The 14923-nt window shown below is 55.3% G+C and overlaps 1 protein-coding gene across 1 annotated transcript in view; it reads right to left on the reverse strand.

The window, feature by feature from the left end:
- The window catches only part of GOLM1 (golgi membrane protein 1), a 53263-nt gene that overhangs the window by 12154 nt on the left and 26186 nt on the right, over positions 1-14923 (reverse strand). The window contains exons 4-6 of the mRNA XM_062208519.1: positions 10216-10270; positions 7187-7289; positions 2045-2174 (exon numbers count right to left, since the gene is read on the reverse strand). Of these exons, the coding sequence (XP_062064503.1) occupies positions 2045-2174; positions 7187-7289; positions 10216-10270 (288 nt within the window). The remainder of the gene's footprint in view (positions 1-2044; positions 2175-7186; positions 7290-10215; positions 10271-14923) is intronic.

Genomic DNA, 14923 nt, shown 5'->3' on the forward strand with positions numbered 1-14923 from the left:
AAGAAGAAGAAGAAGAAGAAGAAGAAGAAGAAGAAGAAGAAGAAGAAGAAGAAGAAGAAGAAGAAGAAGAAGAAGAAGAAGAAGAAGAAGAAGAAGAAGAAGAAGAAGAAGGAAGAAGAAGAGAAGAAGAAGAGAAGAAGAAGAAGAAGAAGAAGAAGAAGAAGAAGAAGAAGAAGAAGAAGAAGAAGAAGAAGAAGAAGAAGAAGAAGAAGAAGAAGAGAAGAAGAAGAAGAAGAAGAAGAAGAAGAAGAAGAAGAAGAAGAAGAAGAAGAAGAAGAAGAAGAAGAAGAAGAAGAAGAAGAAGAAGAAGAAGAAGAGAAGAAGAAGAAGGAAGAAGAAGAAGAAGAAGAAGAAGAAGAAAGAAGAAGAAGAAGAAGAAGAAGAAGAAGAAGAAGAAGAAGAAGAAGAAGAAGAAGAAGAAGAAGAAGAAGAAGAAGAAGAAGAAGAAGAAGAAGAAGAAGAAGAAGAAGAAGAAGAAGAAGAAGAAGAAGAAGAAGAAGAAGAAGAAGAAGAAGAAGAAGAAGAAGAAGAAGAAGAAGAAGAAGAAGAAGAAGAAGAAGAAGAAGGGCTGGCACTGTGGCGCAGCAGGTAAAGCCGCTGCCTGCAGTGCGGCATCCCTATATGGGCGCTGAGTCGAGTCCCGGGTGCTCCACTTCCAATCCAACTCTGCCGTGGTCTGGAAAAGCAGTGGAAGATGGCCCAAGTCCTTGGGCCCCTGCACCCGCATGGGAGACCCAGAAGAAGCTCCTGGCTCCTGGCTTCAGATCGGTGCAGCTCTGGCCATTGTGGCCATTTGGGGGGTGAACCAGCCGATAGAAGACCTCTCTCTCTCTCTGCCTCTCCTTCTCTCTCTGTGTAACTCTTTCAAGTAAATAAATACATCTTAAAAAAAAAAGGTGGAAAAAAAGTATTCACAAAATTGTGAACAATTTAACAAACCACATACCCAATGTATCTGTACACATGTGTAATATACAAAGAGCTCTTATAACTCAATGATAAAAGTAACCTATATTTAAAGAGGGCAAAGGAGCCGAGTAGATATTTCTCCGAAGACACTGATATGTAAGTGGTCAGTGAAGGATGTGAAACGATGCTCGACGTCATTAGTTACTACATAAATGCCAACCCAAACCTAAATAAGACCAGGGACTGAGGGAGGGAATGTGAAGACAGCAGCAAGAACCGGCCAAGGCAGAAACCCCCAGTGGGAGTGTCAAATGGTAGGAGCATCGTGGAAGACGGGCCAGCCGCTTCTAGCGGCTGACGAATGGATTCTCCTGTGAGCAGCAACTCTAACTCCTCAGCCTACACACCCAACCAGCGAGAACGGTGCCCACCCAGCACAAAAACCCGTTCACACACACTCACCACAGCACTACTCACGACCACCAAGGGAGTAGAAACGACCCAAGGTGTCCATCAGTAACTATAGACAAGTAAGGTGTGGTCTAGCCACACACTGTGGCAGGCAGCCATCCAGGGAGAGGAGGCAGATGGACCCTGGGAGCAGTGCACTAAGCCACAGCAGCCAGACGGGACAGGGCCACGTCTGATGCCGCTGGCGGAAAACGCGCAGGTCAGGTGGCTCTCGAGGGGCAGAGAGCAGGGCGGCGGCTGTCCCGGGCTCTGAGGGGTGCAGGTGAGGCAAGACCGAGCCACGAGCAACGTGGTCTCTTTTCAGGGTGTTAAAAACAATCTAGAACTGTAACTGTTAGTGGGGACAGAGGAACGACTTTTTGAATGGACCAGAAACCACCGAACTGGAAACTTCCCACGGGCGAATCCTGTGGCGGTGCGGGCAGCCCAGCAACACAAAGCGGCCACCTCTCGGGCAGACCCGGTCTCCCAGCAGCCCCCCACCCAGGGACAGTGTCCAGGGCCGTGCTTGGCATGGAGACTGGCACACCTTGCTGGGGTGCGGCCGGCCCAGGGAACCAAACCCACAAGGAGAGCAGAGGCGAGAGCCAAGCAGACCAGCGCCCGCGGCAGAGAGTCCAGAAGAACCTTCTAGAAATCCACAGCAGGGAACGCCCACCCTTACCTGCGGACTCGGCTCTTTCTTGTCCCGGGGGTCTCTGGCAGCCGCGCCTTCGCTCCCTTTCCTGGTGGCCTCCTCGATGCGTTCTTCACACTGCTCCTTGACCTCTTTCATCTGACTGATACACTGGTTCCTGAGGTGAGAAAAAGAGGGGCACAGGCGTTGAGGGCTGCGGCTGTGTGCTGAGCCCGGCGCTGCCGCGTGGGGAGCTCCAGGACGCCGAGACATGCCGGCCACCTGCTTCCCACCACTGCGCACCCCTCATCTGCGAGCACAGGGTGGTCTGGCTTCTCAACTACTCTGTGACGGAAACGCAAGGCGAGTATCAGAAACTCCCTACACGCGTCACGGCATGCTAAAACGAGCCATCTTGATCCATTAGGAAATAAGACATTTTAAAAAAAATACAATTGGTAGGGCTGCCGCCGTGGCGCAGGTTAATCCTCCACCTGTGGCGCTAGCATCCCATATAGGCACTGGTTCTAGTCCCGGCTGCTCCTCTTCTGCTCCAGTTCTCTGCTATGTCCTGGGAAAGCAGTAGAAGATGGCCCAAGTCCTTGGGCCCCTGCACCCGCAGGGGAGACCTGGAAGAAGCTCCTGGCTTCGGATCAGCACAGCTCCAGCCGTTGTGGCCATTTGGGGAGTGTACCAGAGGATGCAAGACCTCTCTCTCTGCCTCTCAAATTTAAAAAAAAGTACAATCTAGAATAACAACAGAACAGGTGTTTGGACACCAGACGTGGCGCTGGAGGACCGGGGTTGAATGCCCAGCTCCAGCTCGGGACAGGGACTCCAACTTCCCACTCACGCACACCGCACTGGGAGGCAGCAGCGATGGAGGTGACTGAGCCCTGCACCCACGCGAAGACCTGGATTCAGTCCTGGCCTAGCGCCAGGCACCGTGGGCATTTCGGCAGTGAACCGAAGGAAAGCAGCTCTCTCTGGGCCTCTCTGGGGCGGCTGGGCCATGCTGTCCCATGGTACTGGCACAGAGCTCCTAAGTCCTGTGGGATTTCCTGAGAGGACTGCCTTCCGCTGTTCATAAGCCCCTGGAGGCCAGACTGGAGTTTGTGCTAATGAGGCGACCTACTGGGGGAGGGCCTATGGACTGATTGCCAGAGGAGCCAACCACAGGATTGGAGGGTTGGAGGATCAGCTCCACCCCCTCCAGGGAGAGGGGAGGGGCTGGGGATTGAGTGCAGTCACATGGCCATTTAATCCATCATGCCTATGCTTTATTAATATTTATATTCAATGTATTTATTTGAAAGGCAGAGTTACACAGAGAGAGGGAGGGACAGAGAGAGAGAGAGATTTCATCTGTTGGTTCACTCCCTGCAAAAGGCCACAACAGCCAGGGCTGAGCCAGGAGCTTCTTCTAGGTCTCCCACATGGGTACAGGGGCCCAAGCCTCCTAGGCCATAGCAGAGAGCTGGATCACAAGAGGAGCAGTCGGGACTAGAACCGGCACCCATATGGGATGCCTTACCTGCTATGCCACAGCTCCGGCCCCATGCCTACACTCTTATGAAGAATCCCAGACACACACTCTGGGACAAGGCGCAGGAGCCTCCTGGCTGGCAAACACGCGGGTGCAGGGCACAGACGGCCAACTCCACAGGGACAGAGCTCCTGTCTGTCTGGCCCCCGCCTAACAAAGTCTCTCCCATTCGGTTATTGTGAGGTTGTTTGTGTTCTTTATAATGAATCCTGAATGTGGGAGCTCCGCCTAACACCCCAGTAAATGATCAAACCTGCAGGGTATGGCAGGGAGCTGGGAACCTGCAGTCGCCAGACAGAAGGCAGGTGGCTGGGGGCATGCAGAACACTTCACAGAGGCCTGTCTTGTGGGACTGAGGCCCTCAGCCACAGGGTCTGTGCTAACTCCAGGTTATGGCAAAACGGAACTGAACCCAGGCCGCTCAGTCGTTGCCAACGAATTCCCGTGTGACGTGGGGCCTTCTGCCTGGAACCCAGCCCGGGTATTTCAGCAGGTGTCACCCACTTGCCCTGCAGAGGAGGAAGCCGAGCGGCCACCTGTCTTACCACAGACTGGGGTCGCAGAGAGACCCCGGTACAGCTGGGCTGAAGTCCGAGGTTTCCCAACTGTGGTGCTTCCTGGCGGCCGCCTCTCCTGGGTGGAAGGTGAGGCCGAGGCGAATGGGAATCCAGGAATCCGTCACCGTTCTGTGCAAGGCCCCACTGGGTAGCCCTGGGCCCCACGCACGGAAGGGAATCAGAAACAACGAACAATAGAGCTCCTGACCTTGAGTCAGGAGTCATTTTAACAAACTCCACACGGACACAGGAGCCACAGGTGGTGATGGGGAGTGCAGGACAGCCTACACACAGCAAACAAAGGGAAAGGCACGAGTCCCCGAACCTTAACGCCTGCAAAGGCAAACACAGCTTACACCTGCCTCCGGCCCTGACAAAGCCACGTACAGAGATCATCTCTCTCCCAGCCCTGCAAGTCCAGTTCAGCTCCCATGCTCCGGCTCACCCACAAGGAGCGGGGCAGCCACAGCACAAAGCCACATCTGCAGACAGTGACCGTGTCACTTCCTGAGGGCCTCTGGCTAGCTCTGTCATAGTAAATGCTGGGGCATTAATGGGAGCTAACTCAGACACCCGGGACCGGCCGTGACTGCAGCTGGTGGCGTCAGTGGCTGGACACAATTAGGAGAGTGTGTTCTGCGCGGGACTCTGCTCCCCAGGACACTGGACGTCACTGCGCTACCATCGCACTCCTCTCTCCACGTCACGCGGGGAGATGGACAGCGGACTGCCCCAGGTGCTGACCTGAGTGCCCAGGGGAGAAAGACTGCAAGGCTATGCCTGAATGATGGAGTGCAGTGATCGCTTAGTGATGTCTGCCACAGGAGTGGGCAGCACGGAGTGGGGATGTGTGCTGACTCAGAGGGAAAACCAGTACCTTCCACACCCCTCAGCCCATGTGCCCTCTGCCCTGCCTTCCATAAAGGATTAGGACCAGATGGGGTGCTCCACAGGAAGGTGCATGGCAATGCTCCAGGGGCCCTGTGAGCACCCCCGACTCTCAGGCACAGCGTCGTACACACCCACTGGCAGAGTTGCTAACGTGGGGTGGACACCCTTTCCAGGCTATAATCCACACACAGGTGGAGAACAGCTAGTACCTCTAGCATCACACACGCTGCAAACACGGCCCCCACGGAGTCCAAGTTTGCGGCAGGGCCCCAGGCAGGTGACACAGAGCACAGAGCCAGGCGCAGCTCTCGGTGTCTCTGCTGACCTCCTGCGGGGGGGCCCCAGCCCAGGGCAGAGCTGTTCCCCACTGCCCACGGTAGAGCTCTCCCAGCGGGACACAGCCGCCTGCTGTGAACCCTGGGGCCCCGCTGACTGCCAGTTGGGCCAGAACCTGGGCTCACAGCTAATGGAAAGGGAACAGGTGCATTCATAGTCACTACTATGAATGAGTAAGAGGCAGCCCCCTCTCCCCCTCTCCCCCTCCTGGGTACTTGGTTCTTACCCAGTGTCAGTTCTTGGGCAACAGCCAAACTCAGGGCTGCTCAATCCCGGCAGCTCAGGGTGGGGGGCAGGAAAAATGGGATCATAGGACCCCCAAACATCACCAGACAGGAGGGCAGGACCCCCACCCCACCTCCATGAAGACCCCCAGCGCAGCCAAGGAAGAGGCTACAAGCCTGTTTGTTAATTCCACTTCCTGTGGACTGATGCCTGCTCCAGTCCCCTGCCTGGTTACGTACTGGGGGCCTTGTGCTATCAGCTGTATTTGGCTTTAACCAATCAGGTGGTAGGCAGTGATGGTGGGGCACGGGGCTCCCCTGATGGCAGTGGGTGGGAGCAAACTTAATTTTCCTCCCTTGCTGGTGAACGCACAGTTGGCTAAAATCCTTCCAGAAAGAAATCTAGCAATTTATAACGCGTGACAAGCAACACCTCCAGAAAAGGCCTCTGTTGGAGGGAAATAATCCAAAATAATTGCATGTGAACAATGAAACACTGTAGCAACAGGATTTTTGTATGAAATGTAACATTACATTATATATGTATATGTAATGTAAGTGAGAAAATTATGTCAGGGATGTCAAGTGGCAGTTAGGGTCCCGTGACCTTGGGCCTGGCTGGATGGAAGTCCCATGGGAGGCAGGCAGAGTGAGTGCTTCTCTCTGAACCCCCAGGCATTAGGCACATGGTTTTATGAGAAAAAAGGAGGGATAAGCACACAGACTATAACTTTATCATTCTACCTGTCTATGTGCGCATCTCTGCTGAACAAATAACTCTGAAAGAGCAAACGTCCACAATGCCATCACCTGGCATCACCTGTGGAGCAGGACAAACATCTTTCAATCACAGAACCACATGAGCCTGGTGTGACGGGGCTCTGCGGCAGCTCGCATCTGAGAACCCTGGGAATTCCTTTAGAAGATGGAACTGACGGGGCCGGCGCCATGGCTCACTTGGTTAATCCTCTGCCTGCGGCGCCGGCATCCCATATGGGAGCTGGTTCTGTCCCGGTTGCTCCTCTTCCAGCCCAGCTCTCTGCTGTGGCCCGGGAGTGCAGTGGAGGATGGCCCAAGTGCTTGGGCCCTGCACCCACATGGAGATCAGGAGAAGCACCTGGCTCCTGGCTTTGGATCGGCGCAGTGCGCCGGCCGTAGCAACCATATGGGGGGTGAGGCAACGGAATGAAGACCTTTCTGTCTCTATCTCTCTTTCTCTCTAACTCTGTCAAATAAAAAATTTTAAAAAAGAGAAAATAAAAGTTATAAGATGGAACGGACTTCACCAACACACCTGGCACTTTATAGAATTTCCACATAAGCTTTATGGCCACGTGGAGGAATTCATTTCCTGCTGAGAACGGCCCTCTGTGCTTTTGTGTGTGTGTATGTGTGTGTGTGTGCGCGCGCGCACGCACCATTCTTATTTATTTTATATTACGAGCCTGCTGGCAAACGTACCCATAGCCTTCTGAGGCACTGCTAACGCTTACAAAATCAAACGCACAATTTCCAAAGGAAGAAGTCTTTGAAGGACTTCACCCTGCCCACTCCACAATGGGAAGAGCAAGCAAAGACTCCCCAGACCACGCCCGGGCTTAGCTGCAGGCGCGCGCCCCGCCGGGGACTCACGTACAGGTCGTAGGAGAACTTCCGCTCCAGGTTGCTCTGGTTTTTCTGGAACTGGAGGATGTCCTGCTGCAGCCGGCCATAGTTCCTCTGCAGGGTCTTGAACTGGTCTGCGCCGAGAGAGGACAAGTCACCGTGCAGGCCACGGCCAGCAGTCACACACAGGGCAGGGCTGCCGAGGGCCCAAGGGCGGGCAGAGACGGGATGAGGACGCACCCCCCAGGCGCCTGCATCTGGACTTGCAAACATCTCTCTCCACATCTCCCGATTGACCTCCAGCTTTGTTCTTAAGATTTATTTATTTATTTGAAAGACAGAATTTAAGAGAGAGATCTGTCTTCCATCTGTTGGTTCTCTCCCCAAATGGTCACAATAGCCAGAGCTGTGCTGATCCAAAGCCAGGAGCCAGGAGCTTCTTCTGGGTCTCCCATGCAGGTGCAGGGGCCCAAGTGCTTGGACCATCTTCTACTGCTTTCCCAGACCCTAGCAGAGAACTGGACTCAAAGAGGAGCAGCTGGGAGTCGAACCGGCACCCATATGGGATGCCGGCACTGCTGGCGGCAGCTCTACCCGCTACGCCACAGCGCCTGCCCCTGTCATCCAGCTCTTAAGATGTGTTAGGAGCGTGGGTTCACCTGTTTTTCCCTAAGGTATCCTGAGCCCCAGGCTGCCCTGCAAGCTCACACGCACCACCCACGGTCTCTAAAACACTGAGGCTGACATCTGGCCTGCTAAGTTTGGACACCCACGTCCCACATCAGAGGGTCTGGGTTCAATCCCCGGACCCAGTTCCTGACTCCGCTAACGCAGACCCTGGGACACAGGCTCCTGCTGTCTTGTGAGTCTCCTAGGCTCTATGTCCGGCAGCTGCCCAGACCTCTCATCAGGGGAACTCCTCAGATCATCCACACTGCCCTGAAGACGTGGCCCAGCAAAGCCCAGGGTGCAGGGTATACCTAGTGGTGCACAGCAGCACCCAAGGGCGCTACACAGCCCTGGGGAGATGCTGCTGTTCCCCAACCTCTGTCCTCACGGCACTGGACCAGCCAGACTCCCTGGGGGAAACAGAACCCAGCAAAACCCAGGGAGCCCATGCACTCCTGCCAGTAGTCACCAGGTGGCGCACGCTCAAAGCACCTGGGCACCATCCTTGAGAAGACAAAACCATGGCACAGAGGACAGGCAGCTAGTGTCAAGGTGGGAGAGGCCATCCAAGCAGGGGGCACCTGCTGCCTGCAGCCGGGGACTGTGGGCTGTGAGGCCAACCACTTGTCAGGACTTACTGAAATGGGGATGGCACTGCGGCGCAGTGGGTAAAGCTGCCACCTGTGACCTCCCATACGGCTGCTCCACTTCAAATCCAGCTCTCTGCTGTGGCCTGGGAAAGCAGTAGAGGATGGCCCAAGTGCTTGGGCCCTCGCACCCATGTGGGAGACCCAGAAGAAGCTTCTGGCTCCTGGCTTCAGATTGGCCCAGCTCTGACCACTGCAGTCCTTTGGGGAGTGAACCAGCGGGTGGAAGACCCCCCCCCCCCCCGCCTCTCTGTAACTCTACCTTTCAAATAAATAAATCTTTAAAAACAGGAAAAAAGGTAACCTATGGTCTCACCCTATATATATATGGACACACACGGGGTACTTCAAGAAGTTCATAGGAAAATGGGATAAAGTGAGCTCATTTTGGTGTGAAAAATCTGAAATCCACACATCCATTTTCCATGACCTTCTGAAGACCCTGAGGACTATGAACAGTGCAAAGCAGGGGCAGGTGTCTGCCGCAGCAGTTCCAACACGGCATTCCATGGGCAGGGGCTCCAACTCCAGCTTCCTGCGGACGCACGCCCTGTGAGGCAGCAGGTGGAGGCTCCAGAATTGGGGTTCCTTCCTCCACGCGGCAGGCCTGGACTGCGTTCTGGGCTCTTGGTCTCAACCTCAGCCCAGCCCCAGCCATCTTTTGGGGGAATGAACCAGCAGAGGGGAACTTACTCTGTCAAAGAATTAACTTAAGAAATAAAGACCAAAGCATAAAAAGAAAAAATAAGGGGCCAGCGCTGTGGCATAGTGGGTAAAGCCATCGCCTGCAGTGCCGGCATTCCATATGGGCACCAGTTCTAGTTCCGGCTGCTGCTCTTCGATCCAGCTCTCTGCTATGGCCTGGGAAAGCAGTGGAAGATGGCCCAAGTCCTTGGGCCCCTGCACTCAAGTGGGAGACCCAGAGGAGGCTCCTGGATCCTGGCTTCGGATTGGCACAGCTCCAGCTGTTGCGGCCAATTGGGGAGTGAACTAGCAGATGGAAGACCTCTCTCTCTGCCTCTCTATAACTCTGCCTTTCAAATAAATAAATAAATGTTTCAAATATATAAATGTGCAGTAATTGACAGGGCCAGAAACAGGGCAGGGGTTGCCCGGACTGCAGGACTGACGGTGTCCACACGACCCACTTTGATGGCTTCCTGACAGGATGCCGACGCTGCCCCAACCAAACTGAGGCTTCCCAGGAACCGAGCTGAGCATCAGCTTTGAATTAACATGCACCTTACGTATACATGAAACCCATAAAAAAAACATAAAACCCAGCACACACACAGAGTGGGCACGCCTCACCTGCGATGCATGGGGCCAGAAGTGGTCTGGCTTGCACATACAAGACACCTCGGGGCCCCAGTCTCGTAAGCATGGAGTGTACCAATGCCTCCCCTACACTGTTGATATTTCACATGATCGTGTGCGTTCTGAATGCAATCCCACACAGGAGGTGTGCCGTCTTCCGCTTGGGCTGCCAGGTCAGTGCCCGGAGCCCTTTCTTTGGGAGCCTTTCAGATGCTGGGTGCCTGGTCTGGACAGTGTTTAACACACTCCTACCAGGAGTCTGAAGGCAGGCTTCGGACTCTTTGATGGATGCACAGGGAGGCATGCACAGTAAGAACAACACGCCGAGGGCCGCGTGCGTCGCCCAGAACGCCGTCCCCGTGGAGAGGGCACAGCAGGTGCTCACCCCTAAAGGACGCTGCCCGGCAGAGGGGGCACTGGGACTTACCTTGGAGGACTCGGATGAGCTTCTCGCCCGTGGTGATATTATTCACCAATACCGCCTGCGGGGAGGGAACACAGGATAACATGGAACTCCTGCAGCCTAGCCGGGGGGGGGGGGGGGGGGGGGGGGCCTGCCCGCAGTGGGCGTGTCTCCAGGCTCAGGCTCCCGTGCCAGCCACCAGCCAGCAACCGGAGGAAGAAGGGAGGAGGGATCCTGGGTTCTCTCCCAGCTCTCCAGCAAAGCCTGGCTTCCACCCAGGCCCCAAACTCAAACGGCGACCCCCTCTCCACCCCATCCCATCCCCGGGGCCTCTGGGAAGGCAGGTAGTCCCTTCCTCCATCATAGCCCGGACTAAGTTCCAGGCTGGCTGAGAGGACAAAGAGAAGGGGATTCCACGGTGAGCACGGCGAGACTTCTGGGAGCAGCTCGCCCGCTGGCTGCCGCTCTCCCACCCACAGTTCAGGAGCTTGGGGACAGGCGACCTCACGCAGAGCGGGGAGGACAGTCAATGGGGAGGAGGGAAGAGGCCACGGGAGACTCAAGCTAGCGAGTTTTTAAGGTGAACAAAGATGGGTGTTTCCGGGCTGGTGGTCAGGGCACCAGCGGGGGTGCCAGCGCCCCACTTCGGAGTGCCAGGGTTTGACGTCCAGCTCCTGACTCCAGCTTCCTGTCCGTGAAGCCCCGGGGAGGCAGCGATGAAGGCCCCAGTGCTGGGGTCCCCGCCACATGGCTCCCAGCTCTGACCTGCCCCCCCCCCCCCCAGTCACTGCGGGCATTTGGAGAGGGAAGCACCAGATCAGAGCTCATTCTGTGCCTTCCTCTGCTCTCAAGCGAGTGAATACACACAAACACACACAAGCAGGTGTGCACTATTTTATATAAGGAATTACTGGATATTTTGGTATGATAACATCATGTCAGGTAAGAGAAATAAGATACCACCTTATAGGGGCCGGCGTAGAGGGTAAAGCCGCCACCAGCAGTGCCAGCATCCCATATGGGCACCGGTTCAAGTCCCAGCTGCTCCACTTCTGATCCAGCTCTTTGCTATGGCCTGGGAAAGCAGTGGAAGATGACCCAAGTCCTTGGGCCCCTGCACCTGATAGGGAGACCCGGAAGAAGCTCCTGGCTTCAGATCGGTGCAGCTCTTACGGCCAACTGGGGAGTGAACCATGGGATGGAAGACCTCCCCTTCCCCCGCCTCCCTTTCTCCATGTAACTCTTTCAAATAAATAAATTAATTAAAAATAATAACAAAAAAGATCCAATCTTCTAGAGAGAGGAACTGAAATATCGCGATTGTAACAGCCTGAGTTATAACGACAAGAGCTCATTAGGTCATTCTGTGCACTTTTCAAGTTTAAGTGTCCGCAGTTGGTCTACACACACAGAGAGACACATCCAGAACCCTATCACGTCACTAACTAAACCTGAAAAGCAAATTTTGAAAAACAGCCTGAACTGCGAGGTTGATTTTGAGGGAACAGAAAGACGGACTTGAAAACACACAACCTTGCTTTTATTTTTTATTTATTTTACAGATAAGAGTTAGACAGTGAGGGAGAGAGACAGAGAGAAAGGTCTTCCTTCTGTTGGTTCACCCCCACAAATGGCTGCCACTGCCGGCGCTGTGCTGGTCTGAAGCCAGGAGCCAGGTGCTTCTCCTGGTCTCCCATGTGGGTGCAGGGCCCAAGGACTTGGGCCATCCTCCACTGCACTCCCGGGCCACAGCAGAGAGCTGGCCTGGAAGAGGGGCAACTGGGACAGAATCTGGTTGCCCATATGGGATGCCGGCGCCACAGGCGGAGGATTAACCAAGTGAGCCATGGCACCGGCCCCACAACCTCGCTTTCTGATAGAGATTCTGGGCGGGTTCGAGGACTCTCCCGCACACTGCTACGTGCTACTTCACACGAAACTTACGATTTCACAAGAAACTTAAGCCGCTTTGTTATCACAAAATGGGGGGCACGTGACAGGCATCTCGGCAGGGACTTTCTGCTCCCTGCACCCCTGCAGCAAAAGGCGAGGTGCCCCGTCCACATGCCACAGCACCCTGGTCCCCACTGAGTGGGGGACCCGAAGACCACAAAAGCCCCACCTGGGTTTCCTCAGCTGTCGGGGCTGCAAAAACAGTATTGTGGGGCTGGTGCTGTGGCGTAGTGGGTAAAGCTGCTACCCAAAGTGTCAGCATCCCATATGGGCGCCGGTTTGAGTCCCGGCTACTCCACTTCTGATTCAACTCCCTGCTAATGGGCCTGGGACATCAGAGGAAGATGGTCTAAGCACTTAGGCTCCTGCCACCCACATGGGAGACCCGGATGAAACTCCTGGCTCCTTGCTTTGGACTGGCTGAGCTCCGGCTGTTGGGACCATTTGGGGACTGAACCAGTGGATGGAAGACCTGTCTCTAACTCTGCCTTTCAAATAAATGAATCTTAAAAGGAAAAAAAAAATTAAAAACCACAGTACTCAAGCAAGCCATCTTCTGTCCTTCCCCTGCCCACCAAGGTGAGTTACAGACACTGGACACCTCCCCAAAGCCCACCACAAATGCCCCCATCCATCCTCCCACCCTCCCTCACGTCGCCACCAACGTAGGAGCTGGCCACAAGGACATTCTCCTAACTTCCTGGTTTGAAGGAAGGTCAAGACCACGATGAAGTCTGACCACCATGACCACAACGCTTCAATAAGAGCAGCCCAGGCCGCGCAGGGGAGCCTGGGACTGAACACTGCAGCTCTATAAGACTGGGAAGCGGGGGCGGCTGGCTTGGGTGCATACACGCGCCCACCTCACCCATGCTGCTGCTCCACACTGCCGCAGGACGACACTGGTACCAGAAACCCCCACAACCGTTCAAATCAATCAATCTTGGAAAAAAAAGGAATCTGAAACAGACTAGGTTCCCCTTCGGTCTCTCACTCTAGCCCATCCCTTGAAGTGATCCCTCATGCTCACCTATATGGGCATATAGGATGCCGGCACCGCAGGCTGCAGCTTTACCTGCTATGCTACAACTCCCACCCTGCAGGCTGCTGAAGCAGCAGGAAACACCCCGCCAACAATGGCTGGAGGCCCGAGGCTGCCTGGCTCCAGCTTCGCAGCCTCCACGGCGAGGACAAGCACCAATGGAGAGGGCACGGCTGAGCAGCTCGTCTGGGCGTCTGTGCTCTCGTTCCTGCTCTCACCTGCGGGACATGTGACTTCGGTGCGCTCTGGCTTTCTACAAACAGGCTCCCCCCGCCCCCAACCTGGGGACTTAAGAGAACACTGACCCAGAACCAAGGGGACTGTCCGTCCCAATCAACACGACCATGCCAGAGCCACAGCTGTTGGGGACAGAGAGGAGAAATGGAGAGACAGCGGGTCATCTGTTCTCAGTGTCTTTCCCATCAAACACCTGCCTTGTGGAGCCGAGTTAAGGACAGCAGGGGAGGGGCTGGTGCTGTGCTGTTGTGGATAAAGCTGATGCCTGCAGTGCTGGCATCCCATATGGGTGCCAGTTCAAGACCCAGATGCTCCACTTCCTATCCAGCTCTCTGCTATGGCCTGGGAAAGCAGAAGATGGCCCAACTCCTTAGGGCCCCACACCTGATTGGGAGACCCAGAAGAAGCTCCTGGCTCCCTGCTTCGGATTGGTGCAGCTCCAGCCGTTGCAGCCAACTGGGGAGTAAACCATGGGATGGAAGACCTCTCTCTCTCAACCTCTCTCTCTCTCTCTCTGCCTCTCCCAGATGCTCCACTTCTGATCCAGCTCCCTGCTATGACCTGGGAAAGCAGTAGAAGATGGCCCAAGTCCTTGGACCCCTGCACCCGCGGAGGAGACCTGGAAGAAGCTCCTGGCTTTGGATCAGCCCAGCTCCAGCCGTTGCAGCCATTTGGAGAGTGAACCAGCAGATGGAAGACCTCTGTTTCTCACTGCCTCTGCCTTTCAAATAAATAAATCTCTTAAAAACAAAGAAGGACAGCAGGGGAACGACAGAACAACAAAATCTTACTCCAACTCACTCGGGCCATTCTGGGTGAAGAGAGGAGGAGACAAAAGCCGGCCGCACCAGCAAAGGCCAAGGCTACCCCTTCCACGCCACGGAAACAGGGAACTGTCCTAGCAGGTGCGATGCCCTGCCCATGAGCAAGCACCCCTGCAACGGAAGGCCCGCCGAGTGTGCTCCTGGCCCCAGCCCTCCCCCGAGCGTGGAGGCTGACAGCTGACGAGACCCCGAGGACCACGGTTGCCCCATGTCAGCTGCACATGGGAGGTGAATGGCTGCGTTTTGTTACACAGCTGGCTTTGCAGGTCAGATGGCATCAGCCAACTGGGCATCTAGGACCTGGTAAGACCAGTGTTCGGAGCCAAACCCTTGTACCAGGGAGACGGGTTTTCATGGCGTCTGTCCCACTCCCAGTCGCCTCCCGCCCTCTGCCTGCCACCCAGGCCTGCCATGCCCCCTCCGGCTGCCTCTCAAACCCGCTCACCTGCTCACCTCGTGTGACTGATCCGACCCCCTCCCCAGACTCCCTAGGATGCCACTGTTTGCTTCTGCTATTTCCAGGGCCAATGCCAGGGCTGCCTCCCCTGAGGCCTGCTCCCTGCCCTAGGCATTGCCGCTCCACGGAGCCAGGGCCTGCCTTTCACACTCCACACCTGAGCACCCTCAAGCTAAGACCGAACTCCTTGGGAGACCCTGCGGGGGGCCCCCAACACCA

The sequence above is a fragment of the Lepus europaeus genome, chromosome 12, assembly GCF_033115175.1.
Source record: "Lepus europaeus isolate LE1 chromosome 12, mLepTim1.pri, whole genome shotgun sequence".
NCBI lineage: Eukaryota > Metazoa > Chordata > Mammalia > Lagomorpha > Leporidae > Lepus > Lepus europaeus.